General features: G+C 38.5%; 11 protein-coding genes and 3 non-coding genes across 14 annotated transcripts; 6 read left to right on the forward strand and 8 right to left on the reverse strand.

Annotated features, from left to right (window-relative positions):
• Nucleotides 1–96: 96 nt before the first annotated feature.
• Nucleotides 97–2,568, reverse strand: HPR1 (Hpr1p; the record flags this gene model as incomplete). The annotated part of the gene is made up of 1 exon (XM_002496654.1): nucleotides 97–2,568. The coding sequence occupies one exon, from the start codon at nucleotides 2,566–2,568 to the stop codon at nucleotides 97–99; it is 2,472 nt and encodes an 823-aa protein (XP_002496699.1).
• A 1,013-nt stretch (nucleotides 2,569–3,581) lies between these two features.
• On the forward strand, nucleotides 3,582–5,549 carry AVL9 (Avl9p; the record flags this gene model as incomplete). The annotated part of the gene is made up of 1 exon (XM_002496655.1): nucleotides 3,582–5,549. The coding sequence occupies one exon, from the start codon at nucleotides 3,582–3,584 to the stop codon at nucleotides 5,547–5,549; it is 1,968 nt and encodes a 655-aa protein (XP_002496700.1).
• Nucleotides 5,550–5,716: 167 nt separating this feature from the next.
• RGP1 (Rgp1p) lies at nucleotides 5,717–7,681 on the reverse strand (the record flags this gene model as incomplete). The annotated part of the gene is made up of 1 exon (XM_002496656.1): nucleotides 5,717–7,681. One exon carries the CDS (start codon nucleotides 7,679–7,681, stop codon nucleotides 5,717–5,719), a length of 1,965 nt encoding a protein of 654 aa, XP_002496701.1.
• Nucleotides 7,682–7,947: 266 nt separating this feature from the next.
• Nucleotides 7,948–8,020, reverse strand: ZYRO0D06138r. The gene has a single exon. It is a non-coding gene; the product is annotated as a tRNA-Arg (tRNA).
• A 228-nt stretch (nucleotides 8,021–8,248) lies between these two features.
• On the forward strand, nucleotides 8,249–12,826 carry YCF1 (ATP-binding cassette glutathione S-conjugate transporter YCF1; the record flags this gene model as incomplete). The annotated part of the gene is made up of 1 exon (XM_002496657.1): nucleotides 8,249–12,826. The coding sequence occupies one exon, from the start codon at nucleotides 8,249–8,251 to the stop codon at nucleotides 12,824–12,826; it is 4,578 nt and encodes a 1,525-aa protein (XP_002496702.1).
• A 108-nt stretch (nucleotides 12,827–12,934) lies between these two features.
• On the reverse strand, nucleotides 12,935–14,230 carry HOG1 (mitogen-activated protein kinase HOG1; the record flags this gene model as incomplete). The annotated part of the gene is made up of 1 exon (XM_002496658.1): nucleotides 12,935–14,230. One exon carries the CDS (start codon nucleotides 14,228–14,230, stop codon nucleotides 12,935–12,937), a length of 1,296 nt encoding a protein of 431 aa, XP_002496703.1.
• Nucleotides 14,231–15,428: 1,198 nt separating this feature from the next.
• CCW12 (Ccw12p) lies at nucleotides 15,429–16,115 on the forward strand (the record flags this gene model as incomplete). Its single annotated transcript, XM_002496659.1, has 1 exon — nucleotides 15,429–16,115. The coding sequence occupies one exon, from the start codon at nucleotides 15,429–15,431 to the stop codon at nucleotides 16,113–16,115; it is 687 nt and encodes a 228-aa protein (XP_002496704.1).
• A 448-nt stretch (nucleotides 16,116–16,563) lies between these two features.
• On the reverse strand, nucleotides 16,564–16,635 carry ZYRO0D06226r. The gene has a single exon. It is a non-coding gene; the product is annotated as a tRNA-Gln (tRNA).
• Nucleotides 16,636–16,981: 346 nt separating this feature from the next.
• Nucleotides 16,982–17,500, reverse strand: AHP1 (thioredoxin peroxidase AHP1; the record flags this gene model as incomplete). The annotated part of the gene is made up of 1 exon (XM_002496660.1): nucleotides 16,982–17,500. The coding sequence occupies one exon, from the start codon at nucleotides 17,498–17,500 to the stop codon at nucleotides 16,982–16,984; it is 519 nt and encodes a 172-aa protein (XP_002496705.1).
• Nucleotides 17,501–18,237: 737 nt separating this feature from the next.
• On the forward strand, nucleotides 18,238–19,917 carry ZYRO0D06270g (uncharacterized protein; the record flags this gene model as incomplete). The annotated part of the gene is made up of 1 exon (XM_002496661.1): nucleotides 18,238–19,917. The coding sequence occupies one exon, from the start codon at nucleotides 18,238–18,240 to the stop codon at nucleotides 19,915–19,917; it is 1,680 nt and encodes a 559-aa protein (XP_002496706.1).
• Nucleotides 19,918–20,154: 237 nt separating this feature from the next.
• SNR6 lies at nucleotides 20,155–20,258 on the reverse strand. Its single transcript, XR_002648401.1, has one exon. It is a non-coding gene; the product is annotated as a U6 RNA (small nuclear RNA).
• A 281-nt stretch (nucleotides 20,259–20,539) lies between these two features.
• ZYRO0D06314g (uncharacterized protein) lies at nucleotides 20,540–22,123 on the forward strand (the record flags this gene model as incomplete). The annotated part of the gene is made up of 1 exon (XM_002496662.1): nucleotides 20,540–22,123. One exon carries the CDS (start codon nucleotides 20,540–20,542, stop codon nucleotides 22,121–22,123), a length of 1,584 nt encoding a protein of 527 aa, XP_002496707.1.
• A 181-nt stretch (nucleotides 22,124–22,304) lies between these two features.
• FIN1 (Fin1p) lies at nucleotides 22,305–23,075 on the forward strand (the record flags this gene model as incomplete). Its single annotated transcript, XM_002496663.1, has 1 exon — nucleotides 22,305–23,075. The coding sequence occupies one exon, from the start codon at nucleotides 22,305–22,307 to the stop codon at nucleotides 23,073–23,075; it is 771 nt and encodes a 256-aa protein (XP_002496708.1).
• An 85-nt stretch (nucleotides 23,076–23,160) lies between these two features.
• On the reverse strand, nucleotides 23,161–24,360 carry REX3 (RNA exonuclease; the record flags this gene model as incomplete). The annotated part of the gene is made up of 1 exon (XM_002496664.1): nucleotides 23,161–24,360. The coding sequence occupies one exon, from the start codon at nucleotides 24,358–24,360 to the stop codon at nucleotides 23,161–23,163; it is 1,200 nt and encodes a 399-aa protein (XP_002496709.1).
• Nucleotides 24,361–24,566: the final 206 nt, after the last annotated feature.

Genomic DNA, 24,566 nt, shown 5'->3' on the forward strand with positions numbered 1-24,566 from the left:
AAAATCTACAGAGATAAGCTCGGGTTTTAGGTTTCATAAATGTACAAAGTGAAATATAGTTACTTGTTTTCTAATGCCTGCTGACCGTTCTTCTCGTTAAGCGTTTTCGTTCTCCGGTTGGGAGGGTGCTGAAGGCCTACTATCAGGCATCTGTGTTGCTGGATCACTTCCATCCACTGGAGCTGCCTGTGTCTCATTTTGGGAACCTCCCTTTGTGTCTTCTCCCTCTTGCTTATCTGTCTCAGCTGTTGTTGGCTGTATCTGAACTGGAGCATCAGGTTCCTGCCCAGAAGGCTCCTCAGCGTTCCTCTCAGAATTATCCTTAAGTGGTTCTGGTCTCCTGAATTCTTCCTGATCTTGATCTTGTGTTTGAGCTTGACCCTGCTCCTGGTCTTTATGTTCCCCTTCAGGTTCCTTCGTTTTATCTGCGTTTCCTGAGGCAGCAACTGATTCTGTAGATTTTTCTTCAGAAGTCTCCACAGGTGCTGTTTTGGTCTCTGTGTCAATAGATTTTGATTCAATTGACTCGTCTACTTGTTCGGAATTGGTAACTGGCTTCTCAACATTCTCGATATTAACCTTTGCCTTTTTGCGTGAATTCTCTTCCAATTCTTCTTCGTGAGCTCTCTTTCTCCTTTGCTTTTCAGCGATATAGTTTCTAGCCTCTTCTAGTTTGGATATATGTGGTTGTTTAGTCTCCTGTAAGATGCTTTGGAACAATTCCCTTTTTTTATCCCTCTGTGATTCCATCAAAGAAGGATTGAATAGACCGTTGATACCAACATTCTCGTCGACCTTGTTAAATTCGAATAAATACTGCGATCTCAAAGATCTTAAGTATTGCCATTCCTTTATCACTTTATCATCATATTCAGCGGTAGGTGTTACAGGTTCACCAGAATTGAACTTTTCATGGAGTGAATCGTACAGTTCTTTAACACTTTCTTGCGGTCTTTTAATGTTCTCTAATCCTGTGTTAATCTTCCACACATTGTTTACGAGTTTATTCCCCATTTCAACGAAACCAAATTTTTTGAATGAGTAGTTGAAAGTCAGCGGCTCTAATGAATGCTCGAAAACTTGAAAATTTTGAAACACTTTAAAGCCATCTGCCTTAGCCTCGAGGAAAATTTTATCCTTGGTAGCCAATCGTTGAATCAATGAGGCTAATGGAGGATCACGATGACGATAAAACTTGCTTATACGGTTGTCCAGAATATGGTTACAAAGCGCCGAAGTTTTTCTCCGATTAGGTTCATCAAGGTTATCAAAATTTATGCTTCTGGAAGGTTTTTCCTTCTGATAACATAATTTGTAAAATTTCTCGACTTCAGGTAATGTTACAATTTGACGGACCATATTGACGGTGAAATAAAGCTGCAATAAAAATTGCTTCCTGTAAAAATCGTTATCTGTTTCCATCATTTGAAGATAAAGGGTATCCGGGTTTGCGGTAGAAACATCTAAAAGTGTTGGTTGAACCATGTCAACACTAGAGGCCTTCAAGGAACAAAATTTGTGCCAAAAAGCTTCCCTCTCTCCTATTAGCCTGGAAGAATTTTTCAGATAACTAGGTTGATCGCCAGGCATATGTTCATATTCACAAGGATATTGATAATTCAACTTTTCATTAATATCAACAAGCTTTTTGTGGGAATTTTTAATTCTTCGGTAGAAGTCTTCTTCGGTCTCGAAAATGCTGTCTAATAAATTACTCAATACTTTGTCCAAATCCATCTTATGCTCAGTGGGGCGGAATGCAAACTCTAGGGGGCATGTCAACAAATTGTCAAATACGTAGTTGTAGTCTGTGGCAAACACATTTTCAGAAGAATTATCTCTTTTAGTCGCACTAGATATTGTCTTATTCCAAGGGTTACCGGAACCTTGCCTAGTGGATATCAGTGCTGATCTGTTAAAATTGGATTCTTCATGTAACGGTAGTAATTCAGAAAGGAATTTAGTCAATTTATAACTCATAATATTGTCTAGTGGAGTATTCAAAGATGAATTATTTTGGACCATTTTCAAAAGATCATTCCAATGACGTAGCTTATCGTAAAGAGGTTGTTTGTAACTTATCATATTGGTAGATCCAAACGGTAATGGTTCTAAGCTGCTCCCCATTTTAAACCAATCCATTCTGGATTCCACATATGGCCAAAATTTTAAAGTTGCATTCGGCCAATTGAGCATATCAAACACTGTGGAGAACAATTCAAAATAGACAACAATCCATGATGTAGGTTTTTCCCTATACTGTTTGGAGTGGAAACAAAAATCTAGTACAACTGCACATCTCTTGATATGCAGTAAAAAATCATCGTGGACATCTTCATTACTCAGGAGATCGGTAACGAGTCTTTTCAAAACTAGATCAATTAAGAAATCAGAATTTTCTATCTTGGACTTCAACAAGGGTTCCCAATTGAATTCTAACAGTTCGGATTCAAAAGAATCTGCATTCAGCGCTGAATCTATAACATCTGTTGCATTTTCCGCAATTAGTTTAAAGATGGGTGATAGGAAATCAACACATTGTTGAATACAGTTGTCTAATAAAGCCATTATAGACCAATTGAAACCATCAGAGACAAGCCAGACGACGCTTTACTCTTAGATATTCGATGATTTATGAAGTCCTTTTTAATGTCCTCTATGGGCTCTTAGGCTAAATAAAAATCTGATATCACCGTTCCAAGTGACAATAATAGACTTTAAGCGGCTAAGATCTTCGAGAAAGCCCTTTTTGCGGGCTAAAACTAATAATGAAATATTCCTTAAAATTTTGGGTATTTTTTACAGTTCCAAAGAGATTTTTTGCTCTCTTCTACGTATTTTCCCATCAAAGTGTCAGTGTGTCGTTTCAAAAGGATTTAATGGCAGTAGTGGAATCTTCTTATTATTTACAATGGTTGTTGTGTCTTGAATATCATTAGATATCGTTAGATATATTAATTTTGGTTTCAATGGTTTTACTCGCATCTTCTTTCCTGAGATTAAATATTATTTTTACAATAATCCTATCTTTGCTCTTATGGTATTTTACGTCTTGTACTCATGAAGCTACATTTGAAAGAATACAACAAATACACAACTCCTTCCTAACAATCTCGAGCCAATTTGAAGCTTGCAATTGAGTTTGCTGAGTAATTGCTTGTAGTACTGTAGAAGAGCTTCCAGATCTCTATATACAAGAGCTCATTCCTTCGATTTTTCAAATTAATACGATATCTCAAGATTCCTCGAACTTAATACAACTGCTCCAGAGGCACCCCCATAATATTGATCTGAAATTTAAGGTGGTGACAAGAGGATTCCCATGTGAGAGCTTCAAGAATCTCTATTTTACTTTGTTCTTTATATAAGATCAACATTTGAGAATCAGTCGTTTTGAAAAATTGCGCTTTGTTCTCCATTGACGACAATCCATGTTATAACTTACAAGCACGTTATCACTAGGATAGAAAGTGATTATCATTTGGATCCTTTAGAAATACGTTACATGCTGTTGGGATCAATTCAATATCAATCTTCCCTATAGTCACTTTTTTTCCCCATTCCAATAAAACATCACCACCATGCAAGACGAACTGCCCATTATTATGGGCCTGTGTTTGGTTGACTTTCACCATAAGAGAGGACCTGAAGTCGAGTATTCCTGCGGAATACCCAAGGATACTGAAGGGAATATCGTTTTCCCCAACTTACCATTTCAAGCATTACCCGATGGCTCACATTCATTTAAAGAGACATTCACTTATTTCACATTACTTTACAACGAGAAGAAAAAGTGTAGCCCGCCCAATGGTGCGACAGAAATAGCAGAAGATGAATTAGGTGACTATACTACACTGTTTGCTATATCATGTTCAAGACAGATTAGAAGTGATGATTTGACGTATAAGGAAGAAGATATTACTAGATCAACTGTACAAAAGGCTATTGTTGTAATATCTCGAAAACCAATATTCGGTCAGATAAAGGATAAAGTTAGCCTAGTGACAAATGCATTTTTCCTCCAACGGGATTTCTCAGATAAAACCATTATAACATCACTTTATGAAAATTTAATGGCATTATTCAAGACTTGGAACCTTCAAGATGGTCATTTTTATTTGGGACTTTCATTAAGGAGGATAATTTACGATTTTAAAAAGGATATACTCGTTCTGTTAAAGGCATTATTACTGGAGAGACAATTGATTTTTTATGGAACTAACGTTGAAGCACTTTGCAATTTACAGTTTGGCTTAATCAGTTTGATTCCCAATTTACTTTCCCACTTAGAGAATTCTGGTAGTCCTCTTTTATATGAAAATTTGGAAAACCTGAAAGTTGCTGATTCATTTAGATCTAGCGATAGAAAATCAGTTTTAAAATTTCTAGGATTTCCACTCTTAATTTTTGAGAAAGGTGGACTATTTTCACCATATACTCCCTTACAACAGATTCAAGACATTAACTCTGAAGCCACCAAATTTTTCGTCATTGGAAGCTCAAATTCGTTACTAACAGAAAGAAAAAATGAATTATGTGATATTTTTGTTAATGTAGATGATTCATCGGTAGAAATTATCAATAAATCCCTAAATGCAGCTCTAACGCTTTCGAACCACGATAAAAAATGGATTGATTCCATTACAAATGCTGTTGTTTCCACTTGGAATGAAAACGATTTAGAGACGCCAAAAAATTCACAATTTGAAGGTAGTGAAGATTTTATAAGATGGCAGTTTGAGGATTACCTAACAGGACTACTCTCCAGTATTAAATTGTCGGATTACATGGCGAGTCCCAAAGTTAATGATACTTCGTTGCAATCGATTCCTGAAGAAATGCAAAATGCTCATCCGATACAGCTATTCAATAACAATTGGGTACAAAGATGGAGAGAAACTCAGAATTTTGAAATTTTCAACAATTTTACTGATGATAGGATATTTGATCTATTCACACCAAAGCATGCATATAATGCCATAGATCCGTTTACAGCATTTCAACAAAAGTTGGCAACCACTTTCCAAAATCTAAAAAAGAATAATGGTAGTACAGATGGTAATAAACCAAAAGAGAATATATCAATATCCAGTAAACAACAGAGGGATAGTACTTTGACCAAGGCGACTTCTTCTCCTTCGTCCACGGCGTCTAGCGCAACGGAAATCAATAATAATAATAGTAAAGAACCAAATATGTGGAATTCATGGCGAGAATACTTCAAAGATAGGAAGAAAAACAAAAAGAAAAATAATGCAGATTCAACTGTCAAGTCTACGCAGCATTTGGAGCTTAGCCGTAGTACTAATGATGCAATTGACAGTGCATTGATTGGACTGGGTCTTCACAATGGTATAGAGGAACCAGAAAACGTTAATGATAACGATCAAGAAAAAGAAGAAGAAGGAGAAGAAGAAGGAGAAGAAGAAGGAGAAGAGGAAGGAAAACAAGAAGGAAAAGAAGAAGGAAAAGAAGAAAATGAAGAGGAAGAAGCTGAAAGTTACAAGAGCATAAGGCGATCATTCACGTTTGAGGAAACTACGAATTAGGGACCCTGAATCCCATTTTTGAAATTATACTGTCATGATCGTTCTTTCAAAAGAATTGAACTGAATTACAAGGGGGAATATATATAGGTAATATATAAGTACGCACGTATTTTTTTTTTTTTTATTTTTTATTTTTTCTGTTTCTCAAGAGAATAATGGTCGAAAACTTACCACCCGCCGTATTTAGAGGCAGATGGTAAAATAGCGAGAGGTATATGACATGAAAACTCTTCACCTTCCAAAATTTCCTTCGCATGATATAATACACCTTTCTTATCCTCATAAAATTGCTCCAAGCTAATGTTTGCAGTTCTGGGGACCAAAACGAACTTAATTCCTAGCATCCATCTTAATTGAAATACGTCAGTTTTGAATTGGCTTGCTAATTGATACATTGGAGTCTTAGGCATTATAAGCTTTAATGGTATACGATCGCAATCATCAAAACATATTGCATGTGCATCGTAAATGCGATTCACTTGCGGTTTCTTAAGATTTTCTAAATCAGTCACGTATTCAGGATTAATCAACTCACAGGATTCTAGTGTCACCGTTACAGCGCTAACTTTGTGTGTCGGAGGTGAATTATGATCTAATTCTAGTACCAAATCAATATCGTCTGTGATTGTGTAAAAACGTTTGGAACAAACAATTCTAGTGATCGATTGACCATTCCAATTGATTTGATAGATGTTTTGTAAGTTATCTAATTGAGGTATCAAACCCTTTTCCTCATTAAAACCCAATTTTCTCGCTGGACGATTAGCGGTCAACCTTGCCAGGTCAGAAACGTTACTTGAAACGGTAGACATCCTTTTTGTCACATATCCATTCTCATCTTCTCGTTTTTCGTCAGAATTCATTAAAGTAGGCGACTCATCACTAGATTCTTCTGGAAACTGAATCGCCATTTGGGAATCAACCAATTCCTCTAGATCTCCAAACTCGTCCTGATTGGATTCCACCAGCTTAGCGAAATTGTGTATCAGTTTTTCCACATCTTGATTTCTATCCGAATTCATCAATGAAAATGCAGACGGCCTTCTTGCATGTTGATGCACTGTACTGGATACCACTCTACCACCACTCGGCTGCCTCTGTTTAACTTCCTTAACTAGACCTGGTTCCATAATTGTTACTTTTTCATTCAATACTGGAGAATATTGGGCTCCAGACCTGCTCACAAAGGGAGCAATGTTGATTGGAACCTTAATAGTATCTTGTTCAATGTCACCGTGATATAATCTACCCATACCGACTTCTAAGCTGTAATTTATGGAAATATTCGGAGAAACGTAATAACTAGGGGGTATCATTCGGGATAATTTACTGGATTTGAATCTAAAAACTTTGGTCTCACCTGGTTCCAAGTTTAATTCAGAAAACAGTAATGTTTGCGGTATCAATAAGATTGGAAATTGTCTGTATTCTACTGACTCATCGTGAGCCGCCAACGTAAAAACTGCATTATGGTCACCTTTCAATTCATCTTCATTAACATTGGATGATCCCAAGAATTGAGCACTTCTCTTGGAGTGGAAATACTTTGCCAGAGAATTGGGTTGATTCGAATCGTTCTCCTCTACTGCAGTTCCTGACATCTTCTTAGTCACATGGCTTAGTGGAGTATCCAATCCAACCACTTTAACGCTAGTTTTATCCAATTTCGTTTCATTAATGACTTCTGGATCAAACTGAAACATACCAAATATCTGAACGTATCCTGACATCAGTTCCACAGGTTTATGATATTTTATCTGTTTTACCAATTGTTCCCGTTGTCTCTTCTGCCTTTCTAAATCTATATGCGCATTATTAGGTTTAACATCTTCTTCTGACATTCCCTTCATTGCATTCAATAGAGATTTCATCGACCATGGCTGTCTCCCATCTTCTTGTACATTGGTATTATCATTATCCTGTGACTCTACATAAGCACCTTGTGCTTCAATTTCTTCATGTAATTCTTTGAGGCTGTCTTTCAGTGAAACCAGTTCTTGATATGACCCTAAGTGCTTAATTCTTATCACCAGTGATATGTTTTCACCAGCAAAATATGGATTTGATTCATGAACAATCTCTAACCTTATATTCTCTGTGAGCAGATAAGAATCTACTCTATGAGTACGCATAACTTATAAGACAATTGAATGATACGACCACAGCTAAGTCCCCCGAGACTCTACTCCTTTTTCCATATATGTTGTACATGTATTGAAGGGTTGGTTCTTTATTGTGATCTTCGTTTGTCAATCTCCCTCTAATGTTGGCATTAAGGCGGAGAAAAAGACGTCCGCCTAACTACGAGGGTTCGAACCGAGGCCAACGTAACTGTAAAAATCCCATTTAAGAATTCCAAAAATATTGATAATATTTTGGAAAAAATAATTTTGAAGTTCTTCCCCGCCAGGACTCGAACCTGGAATCTTCTGGTTCGTAGCCAGACGCCGTGACCATTGGGCCACGAGGAACAAGAACTTGTTGAAAAACTTTCTTCTAGGAGAATACTCATGCCAAGTTTAAAAACACATGACCCTTTTCGCTTTCTCGATATCAAACGAAGAACAAGAAGGCAAGCTTATGTATTAGATAATCACTTCTCTTTGTAACTTCGGATTAAAGATTCTCGACTCTATAAGGAACCTCCAATCTCGTTCTATTGGTTGCATCAAATTGGAAGTAACACTACAGAAAGTGCAATGGAGGCATTGAAATGCAAATCTTGGGTTTGTCGATTTTGCAAATCTAAGGAAGGCTTTGGTCCCATATCCTACTATGGAGATTTCACTCAGTGTTTCTTAGACGGGATTCTACTGAATGCTACTGGGTTGTTTATGCTCATCTTTGGTACAAGGGAGCTAATCAAATTGTGTCGTAAAGAAAGTCCAGGGGTTAAGTACAGAAAAGATTGGGTCATCGTTTCAAGAATCTTTCTAGTACTCTTACAAATTGGGTTTGTCTCTTTGGCATGTTTAAAACTACCAGAAAATAAGGATAAAGATCTCACAGTTACTAGTCAGTATGTGATCACTCTTTTGTCCTTATTTGAAGTGACAATTTTACATTGGATCGAATACAATCGTTCAAGAGTTTCCAATGCTATCGTGCTTTTTTACTGGCTAATAGGTACCATATTCAACTCTACAAAGACTCTCAATTTTTTGATTAGGCACTTTTACGAAGGTAAATGGCCAATGGGCCATTCAGTGTTTATCCTTACACTTTTCCAAAGTATTAATTCCTTTTTCATCCTACTGTTAGAGGCAATTCCAAAGAAGAAATTGATGCCATACCAACAAGTACAACAGCATCTTTCGAGAAGAAAGCCTAATCCTTATGACAGTGCAAACATTTTTTCCAAGATTTCTTTCAGTTGGATGACTGAATTAATGAGAACTGGATATGAAAAATTTCTAGATGAGAGAGATTTGTACAAATTACCTGAGAAATTTGGAAGTGGTGATTTAGCCAATAGGTTTGATCGTCACTGGCAACATCAAGTCAGACGTAATCCTCATCCTTCTTTCACTTGGGCTCTACTTTCCACTTTTGGACCCCAGATGTTGGTTGCAGGTCTTTTCAAAATTATGTTCGATACTTTGGCATTCGTGCAACCTCAATTACTAAGAATTCTCATCAAATTTGTTACTGATTACAGTGAAGAACATAAGCACAAGCTTTACGAAGTTTTGGGTAAAGTGCACATCGACAAGCATAAAGTTCCAAATGTTCCTCTAGTTAGGGGATTCATGATTTCACTTGGTATGTTTGCTGTGAGTTTCACACAAACCTCGATCTTACACCAGTATTTCTTACATTCGATCAACACTGGTATGAATCTCAAGAGTGCATTGACTTCCGTGATTTACAAAAAATCCTTGGTTCTCTCTAGTGAAGCTGCCGACATGTCATCCACAGGAGACATCGTGAATTTGATGAGTGTTGATGTCCAGAGATTACAAGATTTGGCTCAATGGTGTCATTTGATCTGGTCGGGACCTTTCCAAATTATACTTTGTTTAACTTCACTTTACAAACTGTTGGGTAAATCCATGTGGGTTGGTGTTATCATCTTGATAGTCATGATGCCATTGAACTCATCATTGATGAGAGTACAAAAGAATCTACAAAAGGGACAGATGAAGAATAAAGATCAAAGAACTCGTTTAATTAATGAAATTTTAAACAATATGAAATCTTTGAAATTATACGCATGGGAAAAACCTTACAAGGAGAAATTGGAATATGTTAGAAATGAAAAGGAATTGAAAAATTTAACCAAAATTGGTGTCTACAATGCAATTATCAATTTTCAATTCAACATCGTGCCCTTTTTCGTCTCTTGCTCAACTTTTGCGGTTTTTGTCTATACAGAAGATCGTCCATTGACAACAGATTTAGTGTTCCCTGCATTAACTCTTTTTGGTCTTTTGTCCTTCCCATTGGCCGTGGTGCCATTAGTTTTGAACTCTTATATCGAAGCCTCCGTTTCAATTGGAAGATTATATTCTTTCCTAACTAATGAAGAATTACAAAGAGACTCTGTCCAACGTCTACCTAGGGTTAAGAATATCGGTGATGTTGCTATGAAGCTTGGTGATAACGCTACTTTCTTATGGAAAAGAAAACCAGAATACAAAGTTGCTTTGAAAAACGTAAACTTCCAGGCCAAAAAAGGTGAATTGAATTGCGTTGTTGGTAGAGTTGGAAGTGGTAAAAGTGCGTTGATTCAAAGTTTATTAGGTGATTTGTTCAGAGTTAAAGGTTTCGCTACCGTCCATGGTAACATAGCTTATGTGAGCCAGGTTGCATGGATTATGAATGGTACAGTCAAGGATAACATTTTATTTGGCCATAAATACGATCCTGAGTTTTACGAAAAGACAATTAAGGCATGTGCATTAACCATCGATTTGGCCATTTTGCCAGATGGTGACAAAACCATTGTTGGTGAGAAGGGTATTTCATTGTCTGGTGGTCAAAAGGCACGTTTATCATTAGCTAGAGCCGTTTATTCCAGGGCTGACATCTTCCTCTTGGATGATCCACTAGCAGCCGTGGACGAACATGTTAGTACACACTTGATTGATCACGTTTTGGGACCCAATGGTCTGTTGAAGACTAAAACTAAAATTTTGGCAACAAACAAGATTTCAGCTCTCTCCATTGCTGACTCGGTGACTCTACTTGAAAACGGTGAAATTATTCAACAAGGTACCTTCTGTGAGATTACAAAAGCTGCAGATTCTCCTCTGTCTAAATTGATAAAAGAATATGGTAAGAAGAAACACAAATCAGAAGTTGCTTCTTGCGGCTCCTCCCCATCATCCAGTGAGGAGAACGAACGTGAGAATTCTGTGCCCGTCAAAGATGAATTAGAAGAATTACAGAAACTGGGAAATTTACAACTTAATGAGGACACATCCCAGAGCTTAAGAAGGGCTAGTGATGCCACTTTGCGCAGTATCGATTTCGATGATGAAGAAGCCGTGAACAAAGAGCATCGTGAAGTTGGTAAAGTAAAATGGGGAATCTATTGGGAATACGTGAGATCATGTGGTATTAGAAACGTCTTGATATTCATGTCATTTGCCATTCTCTCAATGTTCCTATCTGTGATGGGAAGCGTATGGTTGAAACACTGGTCTGAAGTGAATACAAAATACGGCGCTAACCCACACGCCGGTGGTTATTTGGCCGTATATTTAGCCTTTGGTATTTTCTCAGCTCTTTCAACATTGATTCAGACTGTGGTGCTTTGGGTCTATTGTACCATTCATGGTTCAAAATATCTACACGCAGGAATGGCCAATTCGGTGTTTAGAGCACCAATGAGATTCTTCGAAACCACTCCCATCGGTCGTATTTTGAACAGATTTTCCAATGATATATTCAAAGTCGATGAGCTCTTGGGCAGAACCTTTTCACAATTTGTCAACAATGTGATTAAAGTGTCCTTTACTATCATCGTTATCTGTTTTACCACATGGCAATTCACCCTCTTTGTGATTCCATTGGGGATCTTGTATGTTTATTACCAACAGTATTATTTGCGTACTTCAAGAGAACTGCGTCGTTTGGATTCTACTACTAGATCTCCTATCTATGCACATTTCCAAGAAAGTTTGGGTGGCCTCTCTACCATCAGAGGTTACAATCAACAGAGAAGATTCATCCATATCAATCAATCACGTATGGATAATAATATGAGTGCTTACTACCCATCAGTTAACGCTAACCGTTGGTTAGCTTATAGATTAGAATTTATCGGTACGATTATTATTTTTGGTGCTTCATCTTTGTCAATTCTTAGATTAAAGAGCGGTTCATTAACACCAGGTATGATTGGTTTATCTTTAAGTTATGCGCTACAGATTACTCAATCTTTGAATTGGATCGTTAGGATGACAGTTGAAGTGGAAACTAATATTGTATCCGTGGAAAGAATTAAAGAATACTCTGAAATACCGAGTGAAGCACCTTACTTGATCGAAGATCGTAGACCTAGCCCTAATTGGCCTACTGATGGTGCGATTCAATTCCAACACTACTCTACTCGTTACAGACCTGGGTTAGATCTAATTCTCAAGGACATTAACCTAGACATCAAACCAAAGGAAAAGATTGGTATTGTAGGTAGAACCGGTGCGGGTAAATCATCATTGACCTTGGCATTATTTAGATTGATTGAAGCCGCCGAGGGTCGTATTGTTATTGATGGAGTACCAATTGATCAAATGGGTCTTTACGATTTGAGACACAAATTATCTATTATACCACAAGATAGTCAAGTTTTTGAAGGTTCCGTTCGTGAAAATATAGATCCAACTGAGCAATACAGCGATGAGGAAATTTGGAGAGTATTGGACCTATCGCATTTGAAGAACCATGTGTTAAATATGGGCAATGATGGACTGTTAACACAATTATCAGAAGGTGGTGGTAATTTAAGTGTAGGACAAAGGCAATTGATGTGTTTGGCAAGAGCTCTACTAGTACCCACCAAGATTCTTGTACTGGACGAGGCAACTGCTGCCGTTGATGTGGAAACTGATAAAGTTTTACAAGAAACCATCAGAACTGCGTTTGCCGACCGTACTATTTTGACAATTGCTCATCGCTTGAACACAATCATGGATAGTGATAGAATTCTTGTATTGGATGCCGGTAGGGTTGCAGAATTCGATACGCCTGAAAATTTATTGAAGAATCCTGGAACTATGTTTTACGGACTGTGTCAAGACGCAGGTTTTGTCCCACGCCCATCGAATGCTTAATTTTTCTCTTTGTCATACATATTCTCAAAGATATAACATATATATGTAACAGATATTTTCTTTTTCTTTCCTCTTCTCTGCAAGAAAGTTTATCTGAAAGAAACGAATCTACTGTTGGAATTCATTAGCGTAGTGAACCGCTTGATTACCATAATTAGCGATGGCATCGTGATTGCTATGGGGACCGTTACTGTTATGCGTAGCGGCCGATGATGAAGTAGTTGGATTTGTATGTTTGCCGGATGATTGTTGTTGAGTTTGATGATGGTGTTGAGCCATAGCTGCAGCATGAGCAGCTGCAGCAGTAGCAGCTGCAACTTGATCATCGAATGCCGCATTCGTATCAATTTGACCATCACCACCACCAATTTTATGGAAATCTAGAATTTCTGAATACATCATTACACGCCAAGTATCAACAGGCAGATCTGCATCATTGAAATCCCAATCGAACTGGGCTTCGGCAGTTGGTTCATCAGTTGGATCGTGATAAGGTGCTAAATATGGATGTACTAATGCATCAGCTGCTGTAATCCTCTTCTTAGGATCGAATACTAACATACGTTCTAATAGATCTACTGCATCGGGTTCCACAGTCTTGAACCTTTCTTGGAATGGAACTGGATCTCTGTGTGGCAAAGACGTAACAAATTTCAAAGTATTCTCCGAACATATGGTATTTATAACATCCCTTGGAGGTGAGCCCAATAAATCTGTAATAATCGAAAATTGATGGACGTGATCTTTACCAGGGAATAATGGTTTACCCTCTATCATTTCCGAAAAAATACAACCCGCGGACCAAATATCAACTTCAACATCATACTTTTGCCACGTTAACATAATCTCAGGTGCTCTATAGTACCTAGTCGAAACGTACCCTGTCATTTGAGGATCCTGAATTCTAGCTAATCCGAAATCACATATCTTTAGATCGCAGTTCTCGTTTATAAGTATGTTACTAGGTTTGAGATCCCTATGAATTACACCTGCCGAATGCACATACTTTAATCCTCTAAGAATTTGGTACAGAAAATATTGAACAAATTGTTTTTCCAATGGTCTCGTTTGTAGAAGACGATGCAAATCTGTACCTTGTAATTCTGTAACGAAATAGATATCTTCGAGTGGAGATAAGAAGATATCTTGTAAGCAAATCAAATTTTCATGTCTTAAATGTTTTAATAATTTCAGCTCTCTGTAAGTACGTTTAGCCAATACTGCGGTAGAGAATGGTTTCATTATTTTTTTGATAGCTACTGGTTGCCCCGCCAAGGTATCTGTTGCTGAGCATACCAGACCAAATGCCCCCATACCAACAGGATTTAGATCCGTGTACCTGTTGGTAATTTCGAAAACCGTCCCAAACACTTGGGTCCTAATAAATTCTTCATGTGTAGCCATATCTAATTCTCCGTTTACCTAACCTGACCCTAAACCTGTCTTATCTCAATCACCCTTGATTGTCCATTATGTTTTAACTGTACGTATCTGTTTTGGATTAGCCATTGCGCATTCAAAATCTTTACTAACCAGATGGAAGAAAAACTCCATTCGTCTGGAGTGACACAGGGTCACCTTTAAATAATAAAGAAATAATTTTTCTTTTTCTTATTTTTTCATGATCGACAGAGCTTAACTCAAATCCAAACACGATGCCCATGGGTTCATCGAGTGGTTCGATAAGAGAACGATCGCACCATTGAATTTGTCAACATCGAAAACGGCTGGTTACCATTTCGAACCATCCAAATCGGTCGCACGACCGTGGAGATCTGTTCTCCGACGTGTTACAGGACGTAAACACGAGTCTATAGTACCGTATTAAGCAAATTCGAGTAATGTTCCGTAATTTCAGTGCATCAAGCACCATCACCACGACCTTTTGGACTCAATCTATTTTAGAATCTCTGCAAATGGTCATAACAACAACAGTACGGCTAAATCCAGTAAAGCGAGACCGGAATAACAACCACGATCGTAAAAACTGAATTTACGACGATTTACAAGTTCGGTAGTAGTTGTCATCACCGACACGACGACCGAGTTTCACTCGCGTCGAATGTTTTTGAATTAGCTTGAAATGGTGATAAACAAAATCCAGCCATTCAGGGACCCCAGAATAAGGTAAAAGGAGAAATGCAGCAAGGGGGACTGCTTGTCCTAATTGATTCTACGGGGGGATCAACGGTTTATTGTAAAGTCGTAGAGTAGAGTAGCGTTGCTTTTGCTTAGTTGCAAAGCGATGAGGTTTCTATGCTGATATGTTTTCTATGTTTTCTATGTTCTCTATGTTTCGCGATGTTTTGATATTGCCGTTTACGTATGTTGTGTCAAGCGTTGTTACTGAGATACTGCGGTGAACAGAAGGAGATGGAGAAGAAGAAATAGAAAGTTTCTACAGATGTCGTAAGTCTATTTTTATCAGTTGGCCAGCATTTGAGGTGTCAATGGTCGAAATTCTCAGGTATAAAAAGCGGTCGAATTTCTGTCCTAAAACAAGATCTGGATTGCTTTCATCTCTTTTTTCTTTATAAAAAGACCAGACAACTAAGTTCATTCAGTCGCTCGCTTATCACTACAACCCCCAATCAGAACTATAATGCAATTCTCCAAGATCGCTACCGTCGCTGCTGCCGCTGCCGTCGCTTCCGCTAACAACGTTACCACTGAAACTGTTAAGCACCAATCCACCACTCTAGTTACCATCACTTCTTGTGAAAACCACGTGTGCTCTGAATCCGTTTCTCAAGCTCAAGTTTCTACTGCTACCGTTACCGAAAACGATGTTGTTTCTGAAATCACCACCTGGTGTCCATTGAGCACTGCTCCAGTTACTTCTACCGCTAACGCTACTTCTGAAGCTCCATCTGCTCCAGTTACCGCTGCTCCAGTTACTTCTGTTGCTGCTTCCAACGGTACTGCTCCAGCTCCAGTCACCTCCACCAAGCCAGGTGTTTCTTACACCACTGTCGAGAGCGTTGTTGGTACTGAAACCATCACCTACACCGTCCCATGCTCTGAGACCGAAGCTTCTGCTACCTCTGCTCCAGCTACCTCTGCTCCAGCTTCTTCCGCTCCAGTTTCCTCTGAAGCTTCCAAGTCTGCTGCTCCAGCTTCCCCATCTCCAAAGGGTTCCGCTGCTCCAGCTTCTTCCGCTTCTAGCTCCACCAAGAGTGCTGAAGCTTCTTCCACCAAGAGTGTCCCAGCTTCTTACACCGGTGCTGCTGACAGAGTCTTGCCAGCTGCTGGTGCTCTATTCGCTGGTGCCGCTGCTCTATTGTTGTAAGCTGACGGAGAAGGTTTAATTCTCTGCTAGCAGAGATGGTAATAAATTTGTTATTCTAATATTTTTGAATATTAATTGATAAAACTAATGAGGCTAGGTCTACTCTGTGAGTAGGTTTAGTCGAAAAGATTGACACAATTTGTCATGGCTCTATCATAGGTGTAGGGTGTTTGTAGTTCGTTAATGGTTGTACTAATAGCTTAATCTCGAGACCAAAGAGAAATATTGAGGTTTTATACTGTCATAATCATGAATAATTGTGTAGTACTAATAAATTAATAGAAGTACTTTATTATACCCTTTTATCGTAAGTTCTTTCCAGTTGTGCTGACTGAATATGTGTTCTGTCGCTAGTGCATGCTTACATGCGTAGACATTAACATTGGTATTATTTCCCCTTGCGACAATACGGAGAGTGGAAAAATGAAAAAAAAAATTAAGACTTCTCAGGTCCTACCCGGATTCGAACCGGGGTCGTTCGGATCAAAACCGAAAGTGATAACCACTACACTATAGAACCATAATAGCTTCTTGGAAGTCGGTTGCATATTGTACATCCAAATCACTATAGAATGATGAGGCAAAAAAAATTCAATTCCCAACAAACGTGCGCACCGCCATGTGAATTCCAAATCGGCTTTTCTCAACAAGACCTTGGAAAAGACCAGCTATTGGCTTACAGACAAAGTTGAAACATTCTTGAACAATTCCGAACATAACCAAGTGAAATGTCCAATGCCGTTTGCATCAGAACGCGACCCCTCTAAGAGATCCTCCCACTCCGAACTCCGGCGCACGGCGCTATCCGTTAAACTCGTTACGTAACTACATAATTGAGTAAAAAAGAAGAAAAGCTAAACACTTTCTTACAAGTGCTTTTCAATGTTGCTCAAACCAGACACGGTAACTTCTTCAGCTGGCTTGGTCTCCTTGTCAGCGTAGGTGATAACACCGTCCTTGACAACAGCTGCCCAACGGGTACTCCAGGAAACACCTTCGCCGACAGGCAAGTCAAAACCTAGTCTCTTGACGAAATGGCCACCAGCATCAGAGGCGAACTTGATGTGAGTAGTGTCGTTGACACCCAAGCTCTTAGCCCATGCAGCATTGGCAAATGGGTTGTCCACAGTGATGACGACAACTTGGTCAACACCCTTTGCTTGCAAATCCTTAATACCCTTGATGTATTCTGGAATGTGGTTAATGGAGCAAGTTGGGGAAAATGCAGCTGGAGCACCAGTCAAAATAACGTTCTTGTGCTCAGACAAAAACTTAGACCATGATTCAGCTTGTGGTAGCTTGCATGCATCACCATCAGATGGGCTGATTGGAATGTATTGGAATTGGAAGTTTTCAGTTGGGACCTTTTGGTTGATCAAAGACATCTTGTGTATTATAATTGATTAGTTGATTACGTAGTTCTGAGGAAATAATCGGGAGCAAGAGAAGTCCCTATTGCAGCTACAAGACCAGGGTTTATATATTCCAAGATACAAGGATAGCACCCCCTTTACCACACTGCCAATTACGAAGCACGGTTGGTAATCACCGTTTGGTCGCAGTACACAATTACACAATTGCATAACGCATAACAAAGAAGGAGGGAGAAACGAAGGAGGGACAAACGTTTAGGTCTTTTGCTTTACTATTACTCTGAGAGGGTAATTGGCATCTTTCCTTCCCTTGGAATTGTAAAGAACTTTGGAAAAATGACAAAAAAAAATAAATAAATGCATAGGGCACAATCTTTCAAGATTTTAGGGCATGTAGGGGTTTAGGGCGCAACCTTCGGATATTAGGGTCTTAAGGGCTCACGGTTTAGGGCACACTGTCCTAGATCGACCACGGTGATGTCCGGAACTGAATTCGTTCTGCATTTCAATTAGTAATTAGAAGACTAACTTGATCATAGGTTAGAAATTCTAAACTACCGATATAACTATTGTTTGCTACAATATTGTTTGTCATTACAGTGCCAAATTAAATTTTCAACTTATTAGTATAGTAGCTAGAAAATACTTCCAGTAATTCAGTATTTTAACCGTCGTGTTGTTGTAGATGCCGTTTTATAGGAACAGGGAATTTTGATTTATTATATCGTACCTCATTTTTTGTTATAACAATGAACGGATTAAGCAATATCACTGCAGATATGAGGGCTACTGGCACTGGTGGTGGTAATACTAGCAATCATGCTAATGGCGGCGCAAGACCAGGTATTCCGGGAGCTTTAAATGAGACAATCAGTACTCCAACGCCGACGTCAAAGGCAGCATCTGCAGATAAAGCAGACGGGCCTATGCGTACTTTGGATAACGTTTTTGATCCAAGAATTCCTCAGTTATTACCACACGAAAACATGTACAAGATTCAAATCGGTAACAAGCTTTTCAAAATTAGTGGTGCGTCTTTAAGTTCAGATGGTCCCAGTTATTTTACCAAATGTTTCTCTGAAAGTACGGCCGAGACGCAAGATCAAGTTGTTTTCATCGATAGATCAGCTGAAGTTTTCCAATTGATCTACGACCATTTGCAAGGCTATTTTATCAATATTGAAAATGAAGTCCAATACACCATGCTTTATGCCGATGCTATGTACTATAATCTACCACGACTAAGGACGCTTTTGAAAGAAACGGAATATTATTTTACGAACATTGGGGGTAAGTCTTTTAAGGTTCCAAGATCGCTTTTCAGAAGAAAAGGTGATTCACCCAATTATTTTTTAATGACATCTGCTGCTCTTTATGCAGATGTGGAGAATGTCTTTATTGAAAAAAAATTGTTAAGACCACCGCCACAGGCACCACCATACGTCGGGCGCAGTCCTGAATATTTTAACGATCTAATGCATTTACTAGGCGGTTCATCTTTGGAATTAGATGACTGCAGGCGAGAATCACTCATCAAAGAATGTCGCTATTACAGGTTTTTAAATCTGGAACAAAGGTTGATAAAACACAAGATTATCTATAACCCTTGTGCTCATCATGAGGATATTTGCATCAAATTAAGCGATTTAAACCGCAGAGGTGTTCAATTACCTCTGGAGGAGGAGAAGCTGATGTGCCCATTAAACAGTGAAACCCCACCTTTTGAAGACGATAGGTACAGTAGTAGCAATTCTGAAACCGAGCAATCACAGACACCATCCTCCCAGAGGCTACCATCTCATCAACAGCAGCAGCAGCAACAACAGTCTAGGGAACCACCGTTGAAAAGACCAAAGACGAGTCATACTGCCGCTACGTCAGACGTGAAAATATGTTGGAATATTTTAAAGTACAGCAGACCTTATGTGGATGATTATCCACGCGAATTGTCATTTCAGATTGATCGACCCGAATGTACTTTAATTTTTGACAAACGGTTCAAGACCATTCATGTGTGTCTTTACAATGAAACCGCTCATCAGTTTGAGGACATGTTCTCATCAGAACTATCAAGGATGGGTATTAATTTAGCAAGCAGTAAGGTGAAAACAGGTTCCAATGAATCGGCACCATATTCAAAACATTCGGTGCTGTTGGCATTACCAGCATGTGTTTCTGTCTGTGATCTAAGCATTAATGGTGTTAAATGTCCAAGTGTCCGTTTACTACTCGCAGATAATCAAAATGATCAACAAGTCCCCAACCTAAATAGCGCTTCCCCAGCGCCACCTTGTCCAGGCTTTAAACTACATCTGGCTAAGTCCATGTGGAAATTGGGGGTTAGACATGGAGAACTAATGATGATCGCTACGAAAGCTGAATCCTTTAAGGGGGTCAAAGAATTTTGCAAGTTAATAAATTATCTCTAATGCATCTGACGTAGCTGAGGATTCCTCCTCTTACTATGTCTGTATTCTACTTTGTTTTATTTTTGTATATGCAGTTGTAATATTAGTCAGGATTTTGGTTCAATCCGAGGTTCGAACGCGAGAGCATTAGTATGTGTAAGAATGAGCTAGATACAAGTGAGAGGCGTATTGTAATAGCTATTATGTTCTCAATATAATCCAGCTAATAATATCATATATTGCATGAAAAGATGTAAAAAAAATGAATTAATCTCTTTGTAAAACGGTTCATCCTTATGCAGGGGAACTGCTGATCATCTCTGTATTGTTTCAAATTGACCATATGTCCACGAGGGGTCCTCGGGACAACTAGAAAACGATTTCAAAACGGTGTTGAGGGCCATACAAGTCAGGTGAGCGGAAGCAACAGCTAGAAAGATTGGCTAAGGTTAAATTGCATTCTGATATTTACCCCAATCGCTTCTCCCTACTACACTTCTTCCCTTCTGCCCTCTTCCATCGTTAGTGTCTTTACTCTGTTGGTAACTAGGTTCACTTCGCTTCTGCTTGTAGTCCTTTAAATCCTTTATCCAAAATCAAGGTAACAAGCATTACTAACAGTACGTCGAAACCCTATGTATCTATGTTAGATAAGGTGCCTTTGGAATTATTTGATAGAATAGCATCTCTTTTATCACAAGAGGATCGAGTTTCATTGACATATGTATCTAAAAAAGTGTACCAGAGGACTCTACCTTCACTTTATGGTAGTATCTATCTCAATGTAAAACAGTATTTCCCCAGTGATTTAGATAGAACTTTGGGGACTAGAGATTGGTCAGTGCTATATTTTACAAAAAGTGGTGATAATAATACCGTTAGATCTATTGCCAATTCCAAGTTGGGGTCATTGATAAGATCATTAAGGTCTAAACCACATCATTTGCCATCATTAATTAGAAGAGTCAATTGTACTTGGCATTTGGATAAAGATTTATTAAACCAACTCGTGAATACTCTGATTGAATTTGCTACGAATCTCAAAATATTTGAAGATTTCCTGGATGAACGTGTAGCCACTAAGTTATCGCTGAAAGGTAAGCAGATGCAATCGATGGTAGTAACACCTCCGTCTGTACTACCTACAGCGCCTGCTACCAACGATTATTTTGCAAGGATGGAGGTGTTAACGACCCGTTACAATTGGGATAATATTCAACATCTAACGCTACATGTTAATCCATGTACTTTTTTCCCCCATTTGGAAAAGCCGCTTAAGATTAAGTCACTTACATTAAATTTAAGACCTGATACCCTGGGTGGCACTTTTTTACATCAACCTCTTTATTACATTTTTGACACTGGTGTCTTAGAAACTTTAGAATTGTTATCATGGTATGGTCCCGACCAAGTGGAATTTAGTCTTTATGAATTGTGGAGTCTGGAAGAGTTTTACGAATTTCACAATATTAGAGAATTTACCTTATTGTCCTTACCCGCGGATAGAAATTTTTTATCAAAGTGTATTGCCAGCTTCCCTCGTCTACAAAGATTAAAAGTGGACTACATGCTTGACGTGCCGTTATCCGCACTCCTTGTGGATTCCTTATCTCGATTGCCTTGTTCTCAAACTTTACAGGACATTGATTTCAAATTCGAAGAATTAGATCCCCCATTAGTGTCCATTCACCAAGACGAAGTTTCTAATTTCAATTTTAACGTCATTTGTAAATGCCCGGATTGCAGAGACACTTTCCAGAGAGTGATATTGGGCAAATATTTCGCCTGCAAGGATTCTTTGATCATCCAAGATTTCTCAGATGTGGAAGCTAGAAATTTCACACTACAACTATTCAAACTGTACCCTATTCTTCCCTATACCCATTTCGTAGATCGAAATCCATCTATTGGATTCTACTGCAAATCGTTAGAAGCCCATGCGGAAAAGGTCAATGGTCTTCTAGGTATAGAACCAGGACACGAGAACCAGGTCACAACATTAGATGTATTAAGACTCTACCACATGCATGTCCACTCTTTGAAGAAGTCGTGGGATTTCTTCCTACAGAGATTCCCTCAACTAAAATTTGTGACGTTGAACGATATACCTACTAAAGTTCAACAGGTAGACAGACAACAGAAATGTAACATGCCCGTTTTTTACAGTGACGGCTATAAGAGTAATCAGGTCTATGAACTGGTGGATGACGAATCTCTATTCGATTGAGTGGCTCCAACCTGTATTATTTATGGATGTCGCTTGAGATCTGTATACTTTTTTTTTGTGCGCATGCCGTGTTGAAAAAAAAAAAAAAACAAACATCAACAAGATCTGAAGATCAAAAGGTAAACATGGAACTAACAAAAGTCTAGATAAACATAGATAAAGGGAACCAAAACAAACCGGAATGGCACCTAAAGATTCCAATAATTGCTTACGAGACGTGAGTAATACAAGAACTTCATCACATTCTCCGTCTACACAGGGAAACGTATTCAAAAGATTGGGGACATCACCGTCGATGAGGTATCCTAATGGCTTGTCAAAGCCCCCTGCAAGAGTTTCGCCCGCTAGGAAAAGTCCTGTAAAACCACTACTTCAATTGACCCCGAAAAGAATACAATCTCCAGAATGCCTTCGAGAATACAACCCCAAATTTATGCATAGCGGTGGAAGTCCCTCTATTGATGATAACCTTACTTCTAAAGTGGAAAATAGGGGTTCGACAACTAGTATATTGTTCCCAACTTCACCAACTAGAACAATTTTTGCCAACGAGAGGAAAATTGGAGGTGATGGATCGTTGGGAAGAATTAGATCAAGATTTACTAATGGACTTTTATCACCGCAGAAAAGGTTGGCACCAACTCCGATGAAAAATAGATTAGAACATGCAATGGAGAGTGATAATACTTCTGATAATAGTAATAATGAGTTGCAGGCAAAAAATCTTTTTGAGAAGTTGAAAGAAGCAGAAAAAATGGAACAAGAAACTAATCAAGAGCGTTCCAAGACTCAACCTCACAAGAAAAGTGTTAAATTTGAATTACCTCGAAAGGATTCCAAAGAGGCCCTGAAAAAGGAATTACAAGCATTAAAAGAATTGTTAAAAGAGGCTACGAGGCGACAGTCTGAATTAGAAGTTCGTCTGTCGAAATTAGAGGAAGGCCAAGACTAATTGGTTGTGTGTCATTTCTTTTCTTTCTGTTTTACATATAAAAAATTCCCACCCTTTTTGTTGTTATCTCAATTCATTCCCGTTACTAATCCCATTCCTTTTGTGCTATAGGGATACCGATCTTGGATTTTACCACATCCATCGTGGCAATTGCATCTTCTGAACTATCGTGTTCACCACTTTGAATCTTTCGATTGACATTTTCAAAGGCAAGATTTTTCAATGAAGTCTTGAATCTTCCGTTTGAGTAAAGGATTGCAGTATCAATAATTTTACGATGAAAGATTCTCATTACGTTGACATCATTTTCCAATCCATGACCAATTAGGATACTATTCTTATTGATTAATGATTCGGTTAAGACTTTTTGCATGCATTCCTCATAACTTAGTGACTCGGATTCTTTAATCTCATGAACACCACTAAACTGTGAATTTAAATCAATTACCTGTCCAATAGGCCTAACAATTTCATCAAAAAGGGTTTTGGATGTGAAGAAATCCACAATGGTAAGTCTGATCATTTCATATCCAAGTGAAGTGTATGCCATTTCACAGTCCAATGCCAGCACATTTTCGGGTCCTTCCACATGACGTGTATCTTTGAATTCAGAGATGCTTGACATACCTTCGTAAGTTTGTTCACGGAATACATGATGGTCACGATTTTGACAACCTAATCGCAGAAATGACGAGGAATCTGTAGTTTCACCACAACAAGGGTATTGATGAATCTTGGATTCTCGATCGTATTCCTTTTTCAAAGGATGATATCTGCACAGACTCTTTTTCATAACCTCTGACTTGTCAAATTTTGTATTACATCTAATGCATATGGCGTGTTGCGAATCTTGCGCATCTCCTGATGCTGATGCTGTAGCTGTAGCTGTCGCTGCTGAACCTATACTAGTGATGTATCCATTTTTCTCCAACGTATCAGAATCTATAAGAATAGATTTCAGTTTTTCCATTGCCTGTGCTCTAGTAGCTTTATTTTCAACAGCAGGTGCAGAATGTGCTATAGGTTTATGACCAATTTTAATCTTGGAAAGATCTCCGTGGAACTTATTTAAATCCCTTAAAAGAATACTCATGTTAAATTTATAACTCTGAGGTGATTTACTGCTCTTGGCTACTCTCAATTCAAGCCCAGTAGCCAGTTTGTTCAGCTTACCCTTTGCATTAGGTTTAACCTTTTCTAAAACCTCTAAAAGTTTCTGTAGAATCTTATACCTATCCTGGAAGGGAGCTGGCTGATTGACCAGATCAACAGGACGAACAACCATCGAGAATTGAGAAATTAATACCTTTCTACTTATTCCTATTGAGATAGTTTCCTTAGCATCTCATCTCATCTCATCTGGGCTTCTTTATTACGTACATTTTCTCGGACATGATCATGTGATACGGTGAAAATTTTAGGATACGATGAGATGCGATGCGATGAGATGGCCGCGATGAGCTCTATTACTAGTTGTTATATTACTACTAC

This window comes from Zygosaccharomyces rouxii (genome assembly GCF_000026365.1).
Source record: "Zygosaccharomyces rouxii strain CBS732 chromosome D complete sequence".
In the NCBI taxonomy this organism is placed as follows: Eukaryota; Fungi; Ascomycota; class Saccharomycetes; order Saccharomycetales; family Saccharomycetaceae; genus Zygosaccharomyces; species Zygosaccharomyces rouxii.